The sequence below is a fragment of the Stigmatopora argus genome, chromosome 2, assembly GCF_051989625.1.
Source record: "Stigmatopora argus isolate UIUO_Sarg chromosome 2, RoL_Sarg_1.0, whole genome shotgun sequence".
NCBI lineage: Eukaryota > Metazoa > Chordata > Actinopteri > Syngnathiformes > Syngnathidae > Stigmatopora > Stigmatopora argus.
In genome coordinates, this window is record NC_135388.1 from 2,234,088 (window position 1) to 2,256,029 (window position 21,942).

The 21,942-nt window shown below is 38.6% G+C and overlaps 1 protein-coding gene and 1 long non-coding RNA gene across 5 annotated transcripts in view; one reads left to right on the forward strand and one right to left on the reverse strand.

Annotated features, from left to right (window-relative positions):
- phkb (phosphorylase kinase, beta) overlaps positions 1-13,075 on the forward strand; it is a 55,608-nt gene extending 42,533 nt beyond the window's left edge. For 2 of the 4 annotated variants that reach the window (XM_077588397.1, XM_077588407.1), the window contains 12 exons: positions 83-173; positions 413-471; positions 1,026-1,188; positions 1,574-1,652; positions 2,744-2,801; positions 2,919-3,009; positions 8,899-9,104; positions 10,449-10,583; positions 10,807-10,936; positions 11,023-11,130; positions 12,025-12,165; positions 12,233-13,075. In XM_077588397.1, the coding sequence (XP_077444523.1) occupies positions 83-173; positions 413-471; positions 1,026-1,188; positions 1,574-1,652; positions 2,744-2,801; positions 2,919-3,009; positions 8,899-9,104; positions 10,449-10,583; positions 10,807-10,936; positions 11,023-11,130; positions 12,025-12,165; positions 12,233-12,370 (1,399 nt within the window). In that variant the 3' untranslated portion in view covers positions 12,371-13,075. Of the gene's footprint in view, positions 1-82; positions 174-412; positions 472-1,025; positions 1,189-1,573; positions 1,653-2,743; positions 2,802-2,918; positions 3,010-5,909; positions 6,001-8,898; positions 9,105-10,448; positions 10,584-10,806; positions 10,937-11,022; positions 11,131-12,024; positions 12,166-12,232 lie in introns of all 4 variants that reach the window. The other 2 variants (XM_077588388.1, XM_077588414.1) reach the window with 1 other exon arrangement.
- Positions 4-15,686, reverse strand: LOC144065509 (uncharacterized). Its single transcript, XR_013297188.1, has 3 exons — positions 15,538-15,686; positions 1,020-1,194; positions 4-451 (listed from the first exon to the last, which is right to left on the reverse strand). It is a non-coding gene; the product is annotated as an uncharacterized LOC144065509 (long non-coding RNA).
- Between the last annotated feature and the right edge of the window lie 6,256 nt (positions 15,687-21,942).

Sequence of the window (21,942 nt, forward strand, 5' to 3'; positions counted from 1 at the left end):
ATATTACACCCCAAAGTCATTTGTTTTATTGTTCAAGAACAAAATGGATATTTTAGATTGAAATTCATGTTCATCTCATCAGGGGAAGTCGCTTCAATCCGGTGTTGGACATGCTGGCGTCCTTCAAGAAGGGACACATCGGAGGGGTCAAAGTTCATGTGGACAGGCTTCAGGTTTGTTTTTTGTCCTTTAAACATATTTAATATACACTTGTATACTGTGATACATGTATTTACGGTGAAAAAAATCTATTTTTCCAATTCCACAAGGTTTTCCTTTGGGAAAAACTCTTGAGAATAATTGTATTTTTTTTGTTTCCAATATTGAAATATCTATTTTGTCGAGTAAAAAGTAGTTATACTATGTAAGAGAATAAAGTTGGTCATGTCTGGTGCGTTTGAAATCTTCTCAGACTCTGATATCCGGAGCCGTGGTAGAACAGCTGGACTTCCTGCGTGTCAATGAGGCTGAGTAAGAACATTGACTGCCACTGTACTCTCATACCTGTCAACCTAGTCCAATTGCACCCCTTATTAATGATTGCAATTCCCCTTAAGTGATAATAAACCGTTCAAATGCAACGCGGCACATATTTACTCACATAAGGTGCACTTAAAAGTCTTAAGATTTTCCCCAAAGTGGACGGGGTGTCCAATCAGTCGGTGCACTAAATTCAAGATTCTGTTGGTCTCGCTGTATGACGCTGACAGCTTGACTCTCTGGGTACATTGCTTGCTGACACGCTATATTTATATTGTGAAAAGGCGGAAGTGACTTACTCAAAACATGACAACATTAGCAATGGACAATGACGTTTTTGTCTGCTACCAGCGACCGAGACGATCCGGATTAGAGTCGGAATGGGTAAAACCAGATTGGTTTTCCCAAAAACGTAAAAAAAATCCCATACAAAAGTTGTTATACGGCGTATACAACACGGAAAAAAAGTTGACAGGTATGAACTCTCATTAAGAACATCATATTAACATGCAAATGTGTTTGTGGAAAAAAACAACCACCAAAAGAATCCCAGAGTTCCGGAGTTTTGAAGAACTGGAGCTTCCCAAGCACTCCAAAGTCAAGCGACAGACCAGCACCCCCAACGCCTCCGACTTGGAACAACAGCCCGAAATCAGCGTGGACGAGTGGCTAAACAAGCCCACCGACGAGGTCCTCCAAAAGTTTCATGTGAGTCTAGAAACATACCAAACGATTTTAAGGTAATTTTAAGGGTACGGCTTATACGCGAGAAAAAACGTTTCAGTGCAGGAACAGAATGGCACGATGAGTGTACCTAATGAAATGTCTCGGCAGGCCAAAAGTTGCAAACTACTTTGCCACTTAGTGCTTGAGAATGCCTTGTTTTTCTTCCCCATTTCATGCATATTCTTCAATTAATTTCAATGGAAATGAGGTGCTACGCTCTATTATCCATTATCGTCAGGCAAGACACTGAGTCGCGTCATTAGAATTTCATGGCGGCTTTCCTCCAGCGGATGAAAATGCCCATCTTGCTTTTGTTTTCTTGTGTGCACATTGTCAATTAACTGCATATTTTGGTGTTCTCGTGAAGGATTGCGACTGCTTGGCCAGCCAAGCGCAGCTTGCCGGAATACTGCTGAGGAGGGAAGGGTCGCCTTTCCTCACAAAAGGTGGGAAATTCATTTTATATCACGTTGTTTTTTTTAAATTAATTTTTCTTACTTTTTATTAATTTGTAGTTGTATTTTGCCCAAAAATCAGTTTTTGCTTTCAAGTAGAAGCTAAATCAAGTTGGGAAGGCTTATTAAAATACAATAATACATTTGGAGTATATTCCAGTAAAGTACTATTTTTACAAAATGCATATGTATGGGTGTGTGTTTGGGTGTGGGTGTGAGTGTGGGTGTGGGTATGGGTATATTTATGTGTGCATATTTGTATATATATATGTATTTCAGCAACATCCTTAATTTATTTATATATTTATTTATTTATATATTTATTACCTATCTATTTATGTCTAAAATGTATTTTTCTTTGTCTGTATTCTTACCCTCTTGCTACTGTGACAATGAAATTTCCTGAATACGGGATGAATAAAGTTATCCAACCCAATATTTAAAAATGCAAAGAGATCAACAGAAGAAAAATGTTTTTGTAGAATGTTAAAGATCAGACTTTATTTACAATATTTGCCATTTTCCAAGAGGAAAATGCTATTTGTACAATTAAGGTATTGTTAGAGAAAAAGCGGGGGTCGTCTTTTACTCGGGGTCATCTTATAATTTGGGGTATCTTATATTTGGGGCCGTCTTTTATTCGGGGTCGTCTTATATTCGGGGTCCTCTTTTATTCGGGGTCGTCTTATATTCGGGGTCGTCTTATATTCGGGGTCGTCTTATATCCGGGCTCGTCTTATATCCGGGCTCGTCTTATACTCGGGCTCGTCTTATACTCGGGCTCGTCTTATACTCGGGGTCGTCTTATATCCGGAGTCGTTTTATATTCGGGCTCGTCTTATATTCGGGGTCAACGCCGTATGTTTATTCTTACTGAAACAAAGAGAAAATCTCCAGAAACACCAATAAAGTACCAGAAACTGTTATTTATATGACTTTATTGAAGTCAAACGGTTAAAACAAGTGTTATCTGATGTTTATGACCGTTAAAGGAGGTTGGTTGATGCCGGCTAATAAAAACAGAGCCGCTTTTGTTTGTGTTTTTCCTCGTTATGGTTGACAGTTTCTTTTTGAATTCGCAGAAAATCTGATGAAAGAGCTGGAGAGGATCTACCGACAAGCTGGCACCCGAAAGCTTTGGTCTGAGTTCATTCCCACACGCACCCACACATGCACAACAACACACACCCACACATCGACAGACAGGCGTAAGCGCTCGTTAACATTTAACCGGTTGTTTTGTCTAACGACGCGCAGGCTGGCGGTACGCCACGCCGCCGCCATCCTGGAGAAGTTGGCCAGCTCTTTGGCACCTCACATCACCTCCATTGTGGTGAAGGGCAAGCAGGTAACAAACGGAGTCCCGCCCGGAGAGGCGGAGCCTGCATGTTAGCCATTAGCCGCTAGCCGCTTTCTTGACTGACTAGCCGTCGTCGGTATGGAACGTGATGCCAACCTGAGTTTGGCCAAGCGAGCTGGCTCACTAGCTAGTTGGCTTGCTTTCACCTCATTAACCATCGCGCAGTGGCGCCCCCTGTTGGCTGCAACTCTTCAATACAAAGAGATTTCCAGGGAATCTCTTCATCATTATGGTATTTAAAAATATTGTCGATATTATGTTACAACGATTTCATTCACAAATGTTAAGATTTTTTTCCTAATATATTTTTTAATTTAATTGTTATCAATAATTGAAGTAAAAATAAGATTGTGTAAACAAATAATTTAAAAAAATCTTTATAGAATACAGCATTTGTAACAAATAAAAATATTTGTTACAAATGTTGTATTCTATAAAGATATATATTTTTTAATTTATTTTTTACAGTCTTATTTTTACTTTAAAATTAACTCATTGGCTGCCATTGTCAACAATAGACGTCAAATTCAATGAACATTCGTTCATTCGCTGCCACTCTCCCAGTTCAAATGGATTGGACATCTACTTGGGCTAGTCCTTTGGATATTCCTTCATTTGCTGCCAGTTCTCCCACTGTTAATGGATTGGACATCTACAAGGGATAACTCCTTTAAATTCCCAGAAGGATAAATACAATAATGGAAAACACTTTAAAATTGCCTATTTTATATTATTTTAGTTTTCATATTTATCATAAATAAGGATTTTCAATAATACATTTTGCTCCATACAAATATTTCATTTATACTTCTACTTCAGTCCTGAATAGATTTTCTTATTACTATTAGAGCTATTACAGCTAATTAATTTTAACCCTAAGTTAACTAAAATATCCTTTTTAGCCATTCTTTTGTCTCTGAATATTAAATGCACAATTTTCTCTTTACTTCACAAATAGTTCAAAACATTTAAAAAATATATATTTTACATGCGTACATATTTTATTATTTCCTAATTATTTGTAGAAGTCAAAATGTCCAAATCCTATTTAAAGCTCAGACGGCGACATTAATTCACTCTAAACCGCACACTGACCTGACTCAGCAGCGACCAATCCCAAGTGTACATCCACTCCGCCTTGCGTCAATCTTGTCATCCCGACTGACAGCGACAACATTTCCCCCTGTACGCCATTTTGTGTTAATTAGCTGAAAGCGCTTTTGCACACACAGCATTGAGACGGGATCATGCAAAAAAAATAAAAACCCTAAAAACAGTCAGGCGAAAAGCTGTTTTTTTTGGGCTTGTTTTTTTTTCTTCCCACTAGCCCCGCTTGAAAATGGTATCCGTGTTTCGGGTTCAATTTACTTTCTCATTTCCCTAACATTGGCCAGCAAGTGAAGCTTGAAATAGGTTGGCCAACAAAACGTCGGCGGATTGACACCGCATCATGCCTCATAAACGCCACGCCGAGGGTCTGTTGCTTTTTATTCATCCGTGCACATTTTGGACACACACACACACACACAAACACAAACACATACACACGCATACGCGCACACACGCTGATGATTCGTCCTGGCTTATTATTGAAATGATTTCATTTCTTCTGTGAAGATGGCTTTGGTTCCACGGTTGCCCGTGGCAACGGACTGCCACTTTTCACCTTCCGCGAACCAATTTAACAAATACATGCCGTCGACGTTGAAATATGAGGTATAAAATAGTGAGCTGAATCACATGGATGCGTTGAAAAGGGAGTTTGCCTTGGTTGCTATTTTGTTTTTTTATGAGGTTGAAAATGATGGTTCGAGTAAATGATGCCATTTTACATTTCAGAAAGTAAATGGAGTGTTTTTGGCATACTTCAAAAAGTGGAAAAAGGTTTTATATCATGTGCGCTAGTTGTTAGATGCTTTGACCTTGAAATAGAAAAGACACAAGATCACAAGATTAAAAGTAGATGACTAACAATTAAAAATTATATCATTGGCCAACTTTTCCATTTAAATGTCTACAACCCCTCCCCAATTTTTTTTGGATTGCTATTTTTTAAAAGTGAAGTATAACTAAAAATAATCAGCTAACATTTTGCATGAATTGTTTTATTATATGCTTTATTTTATTGAGTTTTGTATCATTATTTCATGTTTTATTTAAATTTAATATCCTTGAACCATCCTAAATTCATTCTGCTTTTTAGGGAGCATTATTTAACATAACCAGATGCTTTGAAATTAATATTTTTCTAAAATAATTTAATGTTCCTCTTTCTAAATGTTCTTGAATTTTCCCAGTGCATTTTATTTATATTTATTTTCTTTTAACCGTTTTTGGCCAAATATAATCCTATTTGATATATTAAAACAACAATCTATTTTAGCAAAGCCTAGCTAATGCTATTGCCCAATATAATCTACGTTTAAATTGTTTTAAAAAATGTATTGAACATAAACATTACTCTTGGTTAAATCTTTTTCAGCTTCATTTGTTCGCAACATTACGACATTCTTCTTTCTTAATACAACAACCATCGTTTTTGTTTTTTGTCCGATGCCGGCTAACAATGTCCCGATACTGACTTTTTGATTTATAATCCCATCTGATTTTTCCTAAGATATATTTTCCCGATACCGATCCGATGCCCATATTTTCAGACTAGTACAAATTATGCCAAATAACCAGTAAATGATACATCGTAAATAAAATCGGAAATTGTGTTAGTTAACAAATGCTTTGTTTACGATATTATACGATGATTTCCGCAGTACGAGTGGACTGGAGGACCAATTCCGATACCATCCAAAAATAGTTGTATAGGGCGCCGATACCGATCCTGGATATCAGATCGGAACATCACTAACGCCCGCTATCTTTTCGCCCAATAGGTCCGTTGTTCGTCTTGCTGCCAGTCTGTTAACTAAGCTAGTGGACAGCCTTGCCCCCAGTATTACTAGTGTTTTAGTGCATGGCAAGCAGGTAAGTGTACACACAGCGTCACACTGGGGTTAAAAAAACACGTTTAGCGGTGTTAACGTCATTAAAAAAATCATGTTTAGAATTGGTAATGTTATTAAAAAAAACAAAAAAACATAATACTGGCAAGCTGAAGTCCATCTTTTGAAAATACAGTGGTACCTCTACTTACAAAATTGGCTCCAGAACTCGTTTCGTAACTTGAAAATTTCGTAAGTAGAGGTGTACTTTATATGTAAATTCTCTCATTCGTTCTACGGTCCTCAAAAACCTACCAGCTAAACCTTTTAGAAATGATCAAAATGTCCCAATTTTGTATGAACGATGTGAGAAACACACAAAAAATGAGCAAACATGATAAGAAAATTATTAAAATGAATACCAATCATGCAAAAACGTAAGGAGGAAGCTAATGTTAGCATCTAAACAACTTCAAATTATGAATTTAGCATTAAATAGAACCAGTTATTTTGAATAAAGGACAAAGTTGCTTTAACCACACTCGGAAAATAAGATTGTCAAGCAGGACGCAATGCTACGGCGACACTTTCAAAATAAAATTACGGCTACAGTTTTGTGGGATTTCGTCACTTGGGACTTTGTTTTCGTATATCGGAACAGTCATTTGCATATCAGAGGGTTTCATGAGATGAACAATTTCATATGTAGAAGCATTCGTAAGTAGAGGTAGTGAAAAATTATATGGAAAAAAATCCCTTTTACTTGCAAATCTGCTGATTGTTGACTGACACGTTCACAATACTCATTTGACATGATTCATTGAATTCAAGGACTGGCTTGAATAATTTAGCATGAGGTTTGTGAATGTCATCTGGCGCAACAACAACAACAATGGCTGCTTGGCTTGTTCATTTCATTGTTCGCAGAAGGGGAAAAATAGATAATCACATTGGATCTTCTCCCGCGGGAACGCTTGGTCACCGCCTGCGCCCTCGCCATTTATCACGTCTAGCCTCTGTGCACGTGCCCGCCGATCCTCCCGCGACCCCTGAAAGAGCGCCGCCGTCGCGTGGTATCTCAAGTGTTTCTGGGAGATTAGCCTTCTCCTTTTCAGAGCTTTTCTCCAGTTATCTTTTTTTATGATGCACGTGAGCACTTTTAGGCGTCGTTATGTTCAAGTATCGGAAGTTGCGCATCTGCATAAAAAGGTTTTGGGAAATTTTAGGATCTCTTACTTAGTCGTAGTCCTTCCCACAACAGTTTATACCGTATTTTCTCGCATATATGCTGTATAGGTCGATCAAAACAGAGCTCAGAAATAGCACGTGCGATGATTTTTCTTAAGATTTTCCCTTCAAAGTAACATATTTGTACCCTGTATTAAAACCATGAATATGGAGATGAAAATTGTGAATCAGGGGGCGGCTTATATGCGAGAAATTTAAAAATTCTACGGTTTTAAGACAGAGGCTTATACGCGGGGGCGGCTAATACGCGAAAAAATACGGTACTTCAATATTCTTTATAAATATCTATATATATATGTGTATGTATATATATATGTATATGTGTGTGTATATATGTATATGTGTGTGTATATATGTATATGTGTGTGTATATATATGTATATATATATATATATATATATATATATATATATATATATATATATATATATATATATATATATATATATATATATATATATATATATATATATATATATATATAGTAAACACAGGTCAAAATATTATTTCTCCCGCGTGATCATTTCCTGAAGCAAGATCCAACCTCGGATTTTGGAAAAAAATATGTGCTTCATGTTTTTCAATTAAAGTTCTCCAATGACATTTTACTGCATTAGTCTGGAGGCTATTATGAAAGTCTAAGCACTGGAGCACTCGTTAAATACTAAATTATAGCAAAATCCCTCCGTGAATTGAAATCATTAGCCGACAGCTTGTTCCCCAGTTCAAAAATGTCGTTAGTGAATCTGACTGCGTTATAATCTCTTTTGTAATTGCGGTCAGTCGTTAGGCGAGAGAATTTGTTTGATTGGCTAGTGTGTCTTGTCCTTACCGACTTGAGAATGGAGGATGTTTAAAGGAATTTCATTCGTTGCCATTTTTGTTTTGCTACTGATATCATTGAATTAACTTCATTTAAAACCATCCTCGTTTAGAAAGTAAATGTTGTGCCGTGTTTTATGATTTTAATTCAAATTAAGATGATAGTAAGGTATGTAGAGCTTTTTGAAGAAATTGATAAAAAATACACTTAAATCCCAATTTTTCCACTTTTTTGGTCAAAAAAACATTTAATAGCCATAAATTGCTAAACAGAATATTTCTTGTTTTCCTCTTTTTTTCTTTTCTGTAGATTAAAAAAAAATATATTACAAATTATGAAAATATTTGGAATTAAAAACGGAATATTTTATATTATCTATATATCATATATAATTTTTTTATTTTTTTTATAATATAAAACATTAAAATAATATATATATATTATTTTATTTTTATTTTTTATATTAGAAAAAAAAATTAAAAAATAATTACGCTTTTCCCCTTTTCCAATGTAAATCTATTAAATGGCATAGTTACTGTTTAATTAAATATGTTCCCCCGTTTCACGTTATTAAACAAAGTTAAATGAAATTTAAATGAATTAAAAAAATACACCAGAATTTCTCCTTAGAGCCTCAAAATAATAATTATTTTTTTAGGCCTGTCATTAATCAGAAAAGCCGTCAATTCATCTGTCAATTCATTTTGGCAGCCTCATCGGGAGACACAATGGCCCTGCGAACCATAATAAAGCAGATCGCCCACGACAAAAATAGCTTTGGACAATCCTGACATACGCAATGAGATGACGCAAGCCCCTTCTTGGGTTAGTGGGACTACTTTCTAATTGAAGGCGTCTTTTTTTTCCCAGGTGACCTTGGGGGTGTTCGGCAACGAGGAGGAGGTGATTTCCAACCCGCTGTCTCCCAGCGTTATCCAGGGCATCATCTACAGCAAGTGCTGCCCAATCGGCGGGGAGCGCGAAGCCGTCCTGCAGCAGGAGCTGGTCATCCACATTGGATGGATCATCTCCAACAGCCCGGAGCTCTTCAGCGGCATGCTCAAGATCCGAGTCGGGTTCGTTACGCTTCATTCTCCTTCTTTAAGTCAGCGTTCGGAAAGTCTTTACAGTTTAATAGAGTATGTCGAAGAGTGCCGTAATTTTCTCGCATATAAGCCGTACCTTTAAAATTGCCTTAAAATCATTGAAATTTACAATTTCTCTCGTATAAGACGCCCCTCAATTCACGATTTTCAACTTCATATTCATGGTTTTAATAGGGAGTACAAATGTGTTACTTTGAAGGGAAACCTGCGTTTAAAAAATATATATACACATACATATACATATACATAATATACATACATATAAATAAATATATAGATATGCATATATATATATATAAAAAGAATATTGAAGTACCGTATTTTTTTGCATATTAGCCGCCTCCGCGTATAAGCCGTACCCTTAAAATCGTTGAATTTTTACATTTCTCTCGTATAAGCCGCCCCCTGATTCACAATTTTCATCCCCATATTCATGGTTTTAATAGGGAGTTCAAATGTGTTATTTTGAAGGAAAAATCTTAAGAAAAATCACAGCACGTGGTATTTTTTAGATACTTTATGAATCGAAAGGACCATCTACTGGATTGAAAACTATTTGGTTCAATATCATAAGGAAGTTAAATTCAAAAAGGAAGTCAGGTGAGCAGTACAACCAGGAAGTGTGTCCGTAGCAATCTAGTTTGTCATTCCTAGGTAAGATGGCGGCGCCCTGAGCGACCAATGGCAGGCACAAGTGAGTTTTTTTCATGTTTGATGCAAGATACGATTTTTTTTCTTGAATTTCATTCATCGATTTCAAAATAAATGTAGTTTAGCATATTATCTGTTCATCTTTTTTCTATTTTGAAATAAATGATCACATTGTCTTGCGCTAGGGTGTTTGGTCTTTGTCACCTTGCAGTTTCGTGCATGTCAAGTCTAATTTGTGCGCATATAAGCCGTACCCTGGATTCAGTCTTTTTTTAACGACAAATACGGCGTATATGCGAGAAAATACGGTATGTACGGTTCTGCAAAGTTGCTGTTTGAAAATGAGGATTTTAGTTCTTGTCAGTGATTGAGCACCTGAGACGCTCGAGTGGCCAGAGCAATAATAACCAATCGTGGCTTGCCTTTTTTCCCTTCATTTCTGGTTTCTATTTTCATTCCTATGCTAAACATTTTTCATCGATCTATTTGGTGGATCGAAGCTACGATATGGTAAATCCGAGAAGGGTATTACTGTAATTATCAAATACTATATTTATTTATTCTTTTAAAGAGATTAAATGACTAAGTGTTTCAACAGCCTTTCACTGAATGGCAACGAACGCGGTTTTCAGGGCTAACGGTCTTCCTGGTTTGCTTCCCCAGCTGGATTGTCCAGGCCATGAAACAGGAGCTGAAGATCCGAGCGGCAGACATGCCCCCCCAGGACATCTACCAACTGTCCCCCAGCGACATCAAGCAGCTCCTCCTCGACGTGTTGCAGCCTCAACACACGGGCAGGTACTCCAAATGGGACGCTTTGTTCCTCATCCCAAAACTTATTTTGTAATCCTCTCCATTTCTAATTGTTTTTGACTCGTCCACATCCATCTCGCGCTATCTACCGCGACCCTTCTGGGAATTTCATTAAATCCCCGCCCCCTTCATCTTATCTCATCAAATGCGCATCAAAGCTCGGAAGACAATTTCCTCAGTTGGGCCCGGTTTCGCCCTCCCCCCGCAGGTCTTGGCTCCACCGCCGACAGATCGACGGCTCGCTGAATAGAACCCCCCTCGGTTTTTATGACCGGGTCTGGCAAATCCTGGAGAGGACACCCAATGGGATACTGGTTGCTGGTACGCATCTCCCTCAGGTACCTTCCGAGTTTAGTCCTGCATGTTGTCACTTTTTGGTAATGTCCTTTGGATCACCTTTAGTTGCCTCCATTTTTTTTTGTAGCAACCGACACTTTCTGACATGACCATGTACGAGATGAACTTCTCTCTCCTGGTGGAGGACATGCTGAAGAGTATCGTCCTGCCTGAGTACAGACAGACCGTTGTGGAGGTAATTAGACCATAAAAATGCTGAAGGCCAGGTAAAATTCATTCATGATCCATACCAATTATCCTCACAAGGGTTCCTGGAGGCTATTACATCCAACTGTAGGCAAATTCCACACGGGAAAGTTTGGAACTGGGGATTAAACACTCTATTTAGGAACTGCGAGGGAGATGTGCTAACCACGTTCGCCGTCAATTATTTTCTCGCGTATAAGCCGTATTTGTCGCTAAAAAAATGATGACTGAATTGACGGTTACGGCTTATATGCGCATAAATTAGACTTCACATGCACGAAACTGCAAGGAAAGGAGACAAAGACGGCCGATACGGTCATTTAGTTCTAAAATAGAGAAAGGATAAACAGATAAAATGCTAAACAAAATTTATTTTGACATCTATGATTGAAATTGAAGTACTACTTTTCTTAAAACTTTCCCTTCAAAGTAACACATTTGTACTCCCTCCATTAAAACCATGAATATGGAGGGGAAAATTGTGAATCAACGATTTTAAGGCAATTATGTGGCCACTGTAAATGAGTTACCGTATTTTCCCGCGTATTTGTCGCAAAAAAATGATGACTGAATCGAGGGTACGGCTTATATGCGCATAAATTTGACCTGACATGCACGAAACTGCAAGGTGACAAAGACGAAACGCCATAACGCAAGACTGTGCAGTCATTTATTTCGAAATAGAGAAAAGATAAACAGATAAAACTCTAAACAGAATGTATTTTGACGTCTATGATTGAAACCCAAGACCTTTTTTTACCGTATCTTGCATAAAACGCAAAAACACCTCACTCAATTGTGCCTGCCTGATCATGATCTACCGGTAGATTGCACGACAATTTGACACCGGATGTTTAAATTAAATACTCAATCTCCCGAGCAGCTGCTGATGGTAGTCGCAATTGTCCTGGAGAGAAACCCAGAAGTGGACTTTGCAGACAAGGTGGACTTGGACAGCCTGGTGAAGGAAGCCTTTGCAGACTTCCAGCGGGATCACAGTCCCACCCAAAGCGTTGAGAAACAGGTACCAAGACCACCGTCCTCCTCCCACTTGTCCCCCCCAAAAAATCACATTCCCAACATCTTGACAGGACAACCCACGGGACTTTTACGACACGCCACCCGTAGGCCGGAGGGGAACCTCTAGCTACCTGACCAAGGCCGTCATGACCCTCCTCCTGCAGGGTGACGTCAAGCCCTGCAAAGACGACCCGTGCTCCGTTAGCTAGAAGCCTCCACGCTAAATTCCCGTCAATCGATTCACTGGGTTTCCTAGATTTGCACTTGGTTGTTGGAACTACAAACTAACAAGGTACTCCGTCTGTTTGTTGTCATTCTAACCTGTAAAAACAGGGCAGCTACGACATTGTTTTTGTCCTTTTACTCAACACTCGGAAGTCTCGGAAAAAATTCTGTCCGGTTAGCAAGGAAGTTTGAAAGAAAAATTTAAGAGTAGCCTCTTAAATTAGCATTTGGCGCTATGCTAAAGTACTAAGCTAAGCCTAGACTTTTGATAGTTGGTCAACTTTTAAACAATATACATGGATAAACACCACATTTGTTGCCAAATTTGGGGTTTGGTGGGTTTACATTTTTTGGCAGAAAGACAAACAACTTTTCGGGATTTTAGAATGCATGCTAGCTAGTAGCTAATGTCATGCTAATATAGCCAAACTAGGCCTTTTTGAATCCAGGAAGTCTTCATAACATCACGCTCGTCATGGTGATTTAGATTGCAAGGTGTTTTGCAGCAAAGTGATGTTTTGCTGCAAAGTGATGTTTAGAAATCACGTATTTTGAATGTGAATCACATTTTGGCGTTTAAAAACACACGGAATGTTTAGATCGGAAGGGTTGCATGCACAATTTGTTTTGGTTTGCCGAATGGGAGGAATGACAGAGAAATAAAGACAGATCGATATTTAAAAGTACAAGAGCTCTGTTTGTTCCGCTAAAATTTGCTGATAAAAAAAAAGTAGTATTTGAAATTAGGTATTTTCCATCTTTCTAGTGTATTTTTTAATCAAATTTGGTAACGATTAACCAAAATACAGTGGTACCGCGAGATACGAGCTTAATGCGTTCCGATACTGAGCTCGTAGGTCGATTTTTTTTTTTTTTTTTTTTTTTTTTTTTGATAACTCAAACGAACGTTTCCCATAGAAATGAACTAACAACAAATTAATTGGTTCCAACCCTCTGAAAAAACACCCAACACAGGATATTGGCTTGGAAAAAAACATTTTTATTTGTTCTAATTCGCCATCTATTAACAAAGTAACAAATAACTAGTGGTTTAATATTACTAAAATGTGTCTAATAGTACTAAAATTATACGAATTTAAATGAACTTAGATTACGATGCAGACACTCAAAAATAAGTTTAATCTAACCTAACACTAAACTTAATTCTAATTAAAAAAAAAAAAAAAAGATACCTTTCTTCTCCCGGGTTAGCTTTATTTGCCCAGCCTCCACCATGACTTTCAGCTGCAAACTATCAAGGGTTGTTTGCTTTTGTATTCCCTTCCAAATATTCCCAAAATGATGCACACAAATGTCCTCACAAAAGGACAACGCACGACCACTTGCCAAGGAGAAGTAGTATATACTCCTCTCGTATTAGCGAACAAGCTCCGCCATTCACACTGACTAACGGGGAAAAAAAAAACACTGAAAAAATGCAACGCTCAAAATTTATATCGTATCTCAAATTGCTCGTATGTCGGGGCACTCGTATGTCAAGGTGCCACTGTATCTTTAACAAAAAACACGTGGAAACAGTGAAAACGTACAAAAAGTCTCCGCTTCAAACCAAATTGGCGGACATCTCACTTTTCTTTATCATGGGATGTTGCACGGGTGAAAAATGAAAGGTTAAATTGATCAATTCCGCAGAGAAATCCATAATTGGCTGCTCATTAAAGGTTCCCCTGTGCGGACACATCATTAGTGAATGGATTCATGGGTTAAAGAACAAACAGTTGATTGGACGGACACTTAGAAAATCCCACAACGGGCCATTTAAAGTGCCTTTATAACCAAATCCTTAAGGTTCCATTAACTACAGACCTGACATCAATTATTGAGTAATCAATTTTGACGAAATCGTGTATTATTAGAAGACTATCTTTTTGATCTGATAGATTTCCTCCACGAGATGATGGGTTTCTTTACTATGTTCTGACCTTTATCATTTTTTAAAATGTTGAACACCAACTTACATCATTTATACCTCATTTTAAAGCCAAAGCCAAAAAGTAATCAGCCCTCGTCCCTCTAACACAAATGCCGGTTGCCTTGTCCTCTGTGGACGGAAATTCCACTGGTCAAGTCCTAAATTCCCCGACACGTCGGTGCCATAACTTCCCATTGGGCCCAAGGTGACCCCCCATGTGGTATCACAATGTTATATTAGGCGGGCGGGACGGTGGCCATATTCCGGAACGTTGTGAATCAAAGCTAAATGACACCACCGTCTGGGATCATAAAAGCAGAGCCACTTAGCGACCCAGCTGTTTACCGCTTTCGACCTTATGGCATCTTTTTGCTTTCATTTCAATGACAAAGGGGAAACTTGTGTTGCCGTGGCAACAACACGGACTAAACATTGATTTGATTCAACACCATGCAAATTGGAAGCAACAAAGGAACCTAGTGATACATTCTGAAAGTGCAAAAAATATTGTGTATGAAGATGATTGAAATGTTAGAATCTGCTTCATCCTTTTCCATCCTTCAAAAAAGTTTAAATATATTTAACGTATTGACAAATATATTACCTCAAAAATGAAAAAAAAATCGTTGCAATTATAAATATCATTATCAACGTTGAATTATTACATTGCTCAACCTTAAAATGTCGTTAGAGGTTTTGATCATAAGTGTTTTTACACGAGCAGACCAGCAGATGGTAGCAAATATCAACATTTGACACTACTAAATCCCGCAAAAGACCCTCGGCAGACTCCAATTGTGATGATTAGCGGTCTTAAAATAGTTTTTATGCACGTCAAAGACCATTAAGAAACAGATTTTTTCAATACGGCAATAAAATCTTTAGTAAAACTCATTTTTGTCTTCGCCAAATCCAACCAATATGTTAAGAAACATCAAAGACGGTTCACAATTCACATACCAATTGATTAGAAACATCAAAGACACTTCAAAATTCAACACACCAAATGTTTTAGTGAACTATAAATGGACGTAACAAGCGAGTTAGTCAATGTTAAATTCTGTAAAGTTATAAACAAACCTTATACACAGGCTTTCATAAAGAATCTCGTCTTCCATTAACCTAACCAACAACAACAACAAACCCTTCATCCCTGTTAACATTAGTTTTTTTTTGTTTGTTTGTTTTAAATGTTAAAATAATTGAACAACTACTCACAAGTAATGTGGGTGTACCGCCAGCCTTTTCCGATGAATGTACACACCGAATTTCTCCCGAGCTCATCAACCCACATTTCCACCCACGGATAATTTAAAGCATTAAATTCATCTATGATGTTTATTTTTGTGATGTAGGATAAATCTCATGTACCCAAATTAAACTTCAATTACAAATAGTGCATGCGTTTGTCAACATCATAGACAATAAACTCCTTTATATAAATTATCTTTTAACTCAAAGACAGTTTTTTTGGTAAACTACAAGGACAATGAAAAAAATCTAGACACTTTAGTTGTATGTATTGAATCATTTTAACTATCTGTCGAGGATGCGTTTTAGGGAAAATCGAAGCTAAATATCGCGTTTTCAAAAATATCCCATGAAAATTTCACCCTAAATGAACCCAAAGAGATCAAAGACACTCTTGAATTTATTGTTTCATGACTTTTAACTTATGTCTTTCCAAATTTTGCCCTTTTGGGAAAGTCTGAATCAGCGACCACATGGCCTTGAAAACAAAACGTGGCTTTCCTTGAATGTCGACGCATCCCAAAAGTTTGCAGCAAAGTGGCATCCTGCATACCAGGCAATGTGGCATAGAAGGGTGGACACCATCATTAAAATTGCATGCTTTTGATGCTTTGGTAGGCCAAAGCGGCACAATAAAAAACAAGACTAAAAAAACAACAATATGACAATAATGACCTCTGACAGGGTCATTGTTATCAAAAATTGGGGATTTTACTAAATCGGTTCCTGGTGTTATATCTTACATACGTGTTTTCAGGAACATTAAAGATGGTTAGGAGTCCTCAATCAACCTTACATATTTTTTTATTTTTTAAAGACTATAGGCATGTAGCATTAAGTTATTGTCATTGTCTTAACCCTTTCGTGCACATATTAAGCTTTTATTACATTCAGCTAATCACAAGGCACAAAAAGAGGGACAACCAATCATAGCTGGGGGCAATTTAGCATACAATTAGCTTAGCATGCATGGTTTGGGGATGTTGAAGAAAATTGGGGTCCCCAGAGAAAACCAAAGCAAGCCCGGGAGAACATACAAATTCCATACAGTGAGGACCTATCTGGAATCGAACCCAGGACCCCAGAACTGTGAGGCCAATGCGCCAACCACTTATCTGCCTCTTTGAGATATCAAATATTCTCTCAAAATGCGACTTATACTTCAGTGCAACTTGTTTTTTTCCTTTTAATTGTGCATTTTTCGGTTAGTGCGACTTATACTCAGGTGCGACTTATACTCAGGTGCGACTTATACACAGGTGCGACTTATACACAGGTGCGACTTATACTCAGGTGCGACTTATACACAGGTGCGCCTTATACTCAGGTGCGACTTATACTCAGGTGCGACTTATACTCAGGTGCGACTTATACTCAGGTGCGACTTATACTCGGGTTCGACTTATACTCGGGTGCGACTTATACTCAGGTGCGACTTATACTCAGGTTCGACTTATACTCAGGTGCAACTTTTACTCAGGTGTGACTTATACTAAGGTGCTACTTATACTAAGGTGCGACTTATACTCAGGTGCGACTGAAACTCAGGTGCGACTTATACTCAGGTGCCACTTATAGTCCGAAAATACGGTCCTCCGTGACCTGGGCTGGCGACGAATGAGCGTAGCTAATGCTAACTTTCGAACAAACATCCACTGAGGATGCCGCTATCCCCAATAGGGTTAACAGAATTCAGCCGTTGTCATCCCAAACTATTTTCTGTGATGGGGAATCGAGCCCGAGGTGATGTCACGTCTCCGGCCGCAAAAGTCTTTGCGAGGACCGCTGAGCCGAGCGAGCGGTCACTGCCTCTCAGCTGAGCCGCAGAATGCTCTCTCATTCACTCCAATCAGGGCGGAAAATTGTCAGACAAGAGCCCCGGCACCCTGCCCCACCTACACCCAGGAGTACACCCCCCTCCCGCTTATTGCTACCCACTAACCCCCCCCCCCCCCCCCCCCCCCCCCCCCGTCCCGCACTCCCTCGCACTCCACTGCCCAGATGACTGGCTTCCTGTGTGCCCCGGCGGCATTTGAAAGCGGTCAGCGGCATCAGACCAAACAAGCCGGGTCTCCGCTGCGGGCTTTGAAGTGGCCCTCGTTGAGAGGGGGTCTTTGATGAGCTCATGTGCAATGCCGTGGCTGTCATTATTTAGCACCGCCGGTGTTTCTCCGTGCTGACATGCAGCCCCCTTTTGTAGCCATGAGAACACGGGGAAAGAAAGCGGTGCCGCCGTCACACACCATTAACATCATGTTGAAGAGGACTGGGCCGCCGTGGTTCTCCGTGGCGTACTGGTCGCAATCGACATCGTCCACAAAAGCGGCGCGGCTTGACCGCAAGCCCCCGACAAGGGTCTACTCAAGGCTAATTACGTATGTGTATGTATATGTATACGTGTATATATGTGTATGTGTATGCATATGTGTATGTATGTGTATGTGTATATATATATATTTATATATATATACATATACATATATATATATATATATACACATATATAGATATATATGTATACATATATACACATATATACATATATATATACATATATATATATATATATATATATATATATATATATATATATATATACATATATATATATATATATATATATATATATATATATATATATATATATATATATATATATATATACATACATACATACATACATACATACACACACACATATATATATATATATATATATATATATATATATATATATACACATATACATATATACATATATACATATATACGTATATATATATACGTATAAATGTATGTGTGTATGTATATATGTGTGTATATATATGTATATGTATGTGTATGTGTGTGTAATCGATTAGATTATTCATCCCGTATTCGGGAAATTTCATATATATATATATATATGTATTCTTTTTGTTTTCTTTAATTGCCCATTGCAAAATATGTGAATGCAAGACAAATACTGCATTTATATATTGAATGTGTCCCCAAAATATTATATCGTGTTATCGCCCATCTTAAATATACATTTTAATATTTCTCTTGTATTCCCTACGGGTTTTTGTCTTAGCTTCAGAACAAACTTTGAGAAGCTTCCATGCTTGGAAGCACGTTGGAGCGCATACCACTTCAATATCAACATTTTGTCTGTCTACTGACCTCCCTCGATCATTGCGTTTGCTTTTGTGTGGGTGTGCGTGTACGTTTGTGTGTGTGTGTGTGTGTGTGTGTGTGTAGAGGAGAAAGCAAAGTCGAGAAAAATCAACACGACTCAGAAAGCTCCGTCCTCGGGGGAACAAATCGATGGGTTTGCCTTTTGTCCGTCGGCAGAAGTGAGGGTGTTTGCTTTGAGTCGCCAGGCAATCGGATCCTTTGGGGGTAAGAAGCATAATAGTCGTCGGGCGTCAAAGTGACACCTGAAATGATAACAAGAATGGACTTTTTTTAGAGTTTTATGCGTCAACCGGAACGGAGCAGGAACTCATTTGAACCCTGGGGGCCCAGATCCGGCCCCCCCACATCATTTTGGGCAACTAGCAAAAGTAAATCGTGTTGACTTCCTGTTTCGTGCTGAAATTCAAATGAAGATGAACGATATGAAGAAAATGATTATTGGGTGGGGGTTTCAAACATAAAGCACAGGAGCTTTTTGTGGCCCCGGGACAGTATTTAGCAGGAACCCCATTTTTTTAGGAAAAAAAATGAAATGAAATGAACTTTTTTAAAAACATTTAGGCAATATATTTTTATTTACAATTTAAAAAAAAATCTTTCAATTTGGTTAGTGGTCTCAAACATAAAGTCCAGGGGCCTTTTGTGGCCCCAGAACAATTTTTTGCAGGGACCCCTTTTTTTTTAGGAAAAAAAAATGATATGAACTTTAAAATTTTTAGGCAATATATTTTTACTTACAATTTTTTTTGAAAAAAATCTTTAAATTAAGCTTTAATTTAATAGTATCCTTTAGTTTAAAATTCTTTATACACTAATACTTCAATTGGATGTAAAATGGGGGCTGCAAAATATCCTAGGGCCGCAATTGGCCCCTGGGCTGCATGTTTGAGACCCCCGGTCCTATAGGAATCTCATAAAAAGATATTTTTTAAACATCATAATTCGCGCACGAAATGGTTTAACTGGGAGGACTGGAAATGAAATAAATGACAATACAAATTAAATGAAAATAGATCAAAACCAGTGAGTTAAATGGCCCAGCGTAAAGGGAACGTTAAGATTTTTTGGGGCGTAATTCTGCTGACTAACCAACAATTCAAAAAAGAAACATCACACAAGGAGATCTTTTATAAAAAGAATACATAAACAGACTCTTTCCATTGTTTTAATGCAAATTTTGGCGTCTCCCGATCCAAAGCATTTTGGCATTTCCGCATCGTTTAACGCAAAAAAAAAAGATCCTTCTCCTCGTTCTTTCATCTCGCTGCGCTTCACGGCGTGTATTTCTATTTAAATACATCTCTAAGCATCAAAGTATGGCCCTTCCCTTCCAGATGAGCCACAAATGAAGAGGATGAGATTATCCGCGAGAAGATACATTCTAAAAACAGGCCGGCGGCCCCCGTCGCGGCCTGATGAACCTGCCGGCCGCCGCGTGTATTTTTACACGACATGTTTATCCCTCATCCTGTAATTTGCCCTCAACAGTCTGTCTTTCGGTCTGAAGGAAAGAAAAAGCCAGAGAGAGAGAGAGCGTGCGACCGCCGACCACCGCCACGGGGATTCGGCGAGGCATGACCCCGGTGAGGATTCTTCGAAAAATGCCGGTATTCTTGCCTAGTTTTCTCCAAAATATTCAGAGGTTTTTTTCCGTCCTTTCTTGTCCCCGGAAGAACCCTGTTGGGTTTGATTGGCGGTTGATGTACAAAGTATGGCTGGGTATTTCCACATATCCGGCGGCTGTAATCGGAGGCCACAATTTGCTTTTTTTAGACGATTATTGCGTTTTTTTTGTATACAGTGGTACCTCGAGATACGAGCTTAATTCTTTCCGGGACTGAGCTCGTATGTCGATTTACTCGTAACTCAAATGAACGTTTCCCATAGAAATGAACTAAAAACTAATTAATTGGTTCCAAGCCTCTGAAAAAACACCCAAAACAGGATATTGGATTGGAAAAACATTTTTATTTGTTCTAATTCGACATCTATTAACAAAGTACCAATAGTACGAATAGGTTTAATAGTACTAAAATGTGTTTAATAGTACTAAAATTATACATATTTTTTGCATGGCAACGCGCTCGTAACATAACATAAACACATTTAAATGAACTTGGATTATGATGCAGACACTCAAAAAGAAGTTTAATCTAACCTTGCACTAAATTTAGTAATTCTAATTTTGTTTGACATTTTGATACCTTTCTTCTCCCGGGTTGGCTCTATTGGCCCCGCCTCCACCCTGACTTTCAAATGCAACCTGTCAAGGGTTGTTTGCTTTTGTCTTCCCATCAAAATATTCCCTAAATGACGCACACAAATGTCCTCACAAACGCATGACCACCTGCCAACAAAAAGTAGTACGTATATACTCCTCGTATTAGCGATCGCTCCGCCATTCGCACTGACTAACGGGAAAAACAACTGAAAAATGCTAGGCTCCGCCCAGTGCTCGTAGAGACATTACACGAGGGAGTTGCGACCAGAAAGACAGTTGCCATGATGTTCTTATGAGCAGCCTCTGGCGTCCGTTGTATGCTCGTATATCAAAATGTGTCTCGTATCTCAAGATAAATATCTGGTCAAAATTTTACTCGTATCTCAAATTGCTCGTATGTCAGGGCGCTCGTATGTCGAGGTACCACTGTACTTTTAAAGTTCTAACTATCACCAACTACCCGCGGTCATTGTGAAGGACCTGAAGAAACTCCAAAAGGACAACAAGATACAACCCACAGAAAAAGCAAGATTCTATCCCTAATCCACAGAACTGTAAATCAGACATGGCAACCACTGGACCACCGTGCTGCCCGAGACTAAATCCGTCATTCAAATCTCGCTTTTGGGTCGAGCCAATCATCTCAATTAGACCGCGCCGTAGGACAAAAGAGGCAGGACAAGCATCAATTAAGCGCTGCCTCCACCGAAGCCTGCGCCCTGTCACGTCCCCCCAGGAAAGTGGGTGAAATTTAGGGTTAAAAAAAGGGAAAATCCCCCCCTGCTGGAACAAAGCCAAAAAACACGGGAAATGCTGTAGGTTGGCCGAGATGGATTTGGCTGGAATAAAAGCCACGGGAAACCGCGGTGGTAGATTCGGGGATACTTTGGCAGGCGGTGAGTACTCGCTTGTGTTTGTGGCGTGGTGGGCAACACAAGACCACAGCGCAGCTCCTGGCTTGGACCTCATTATCC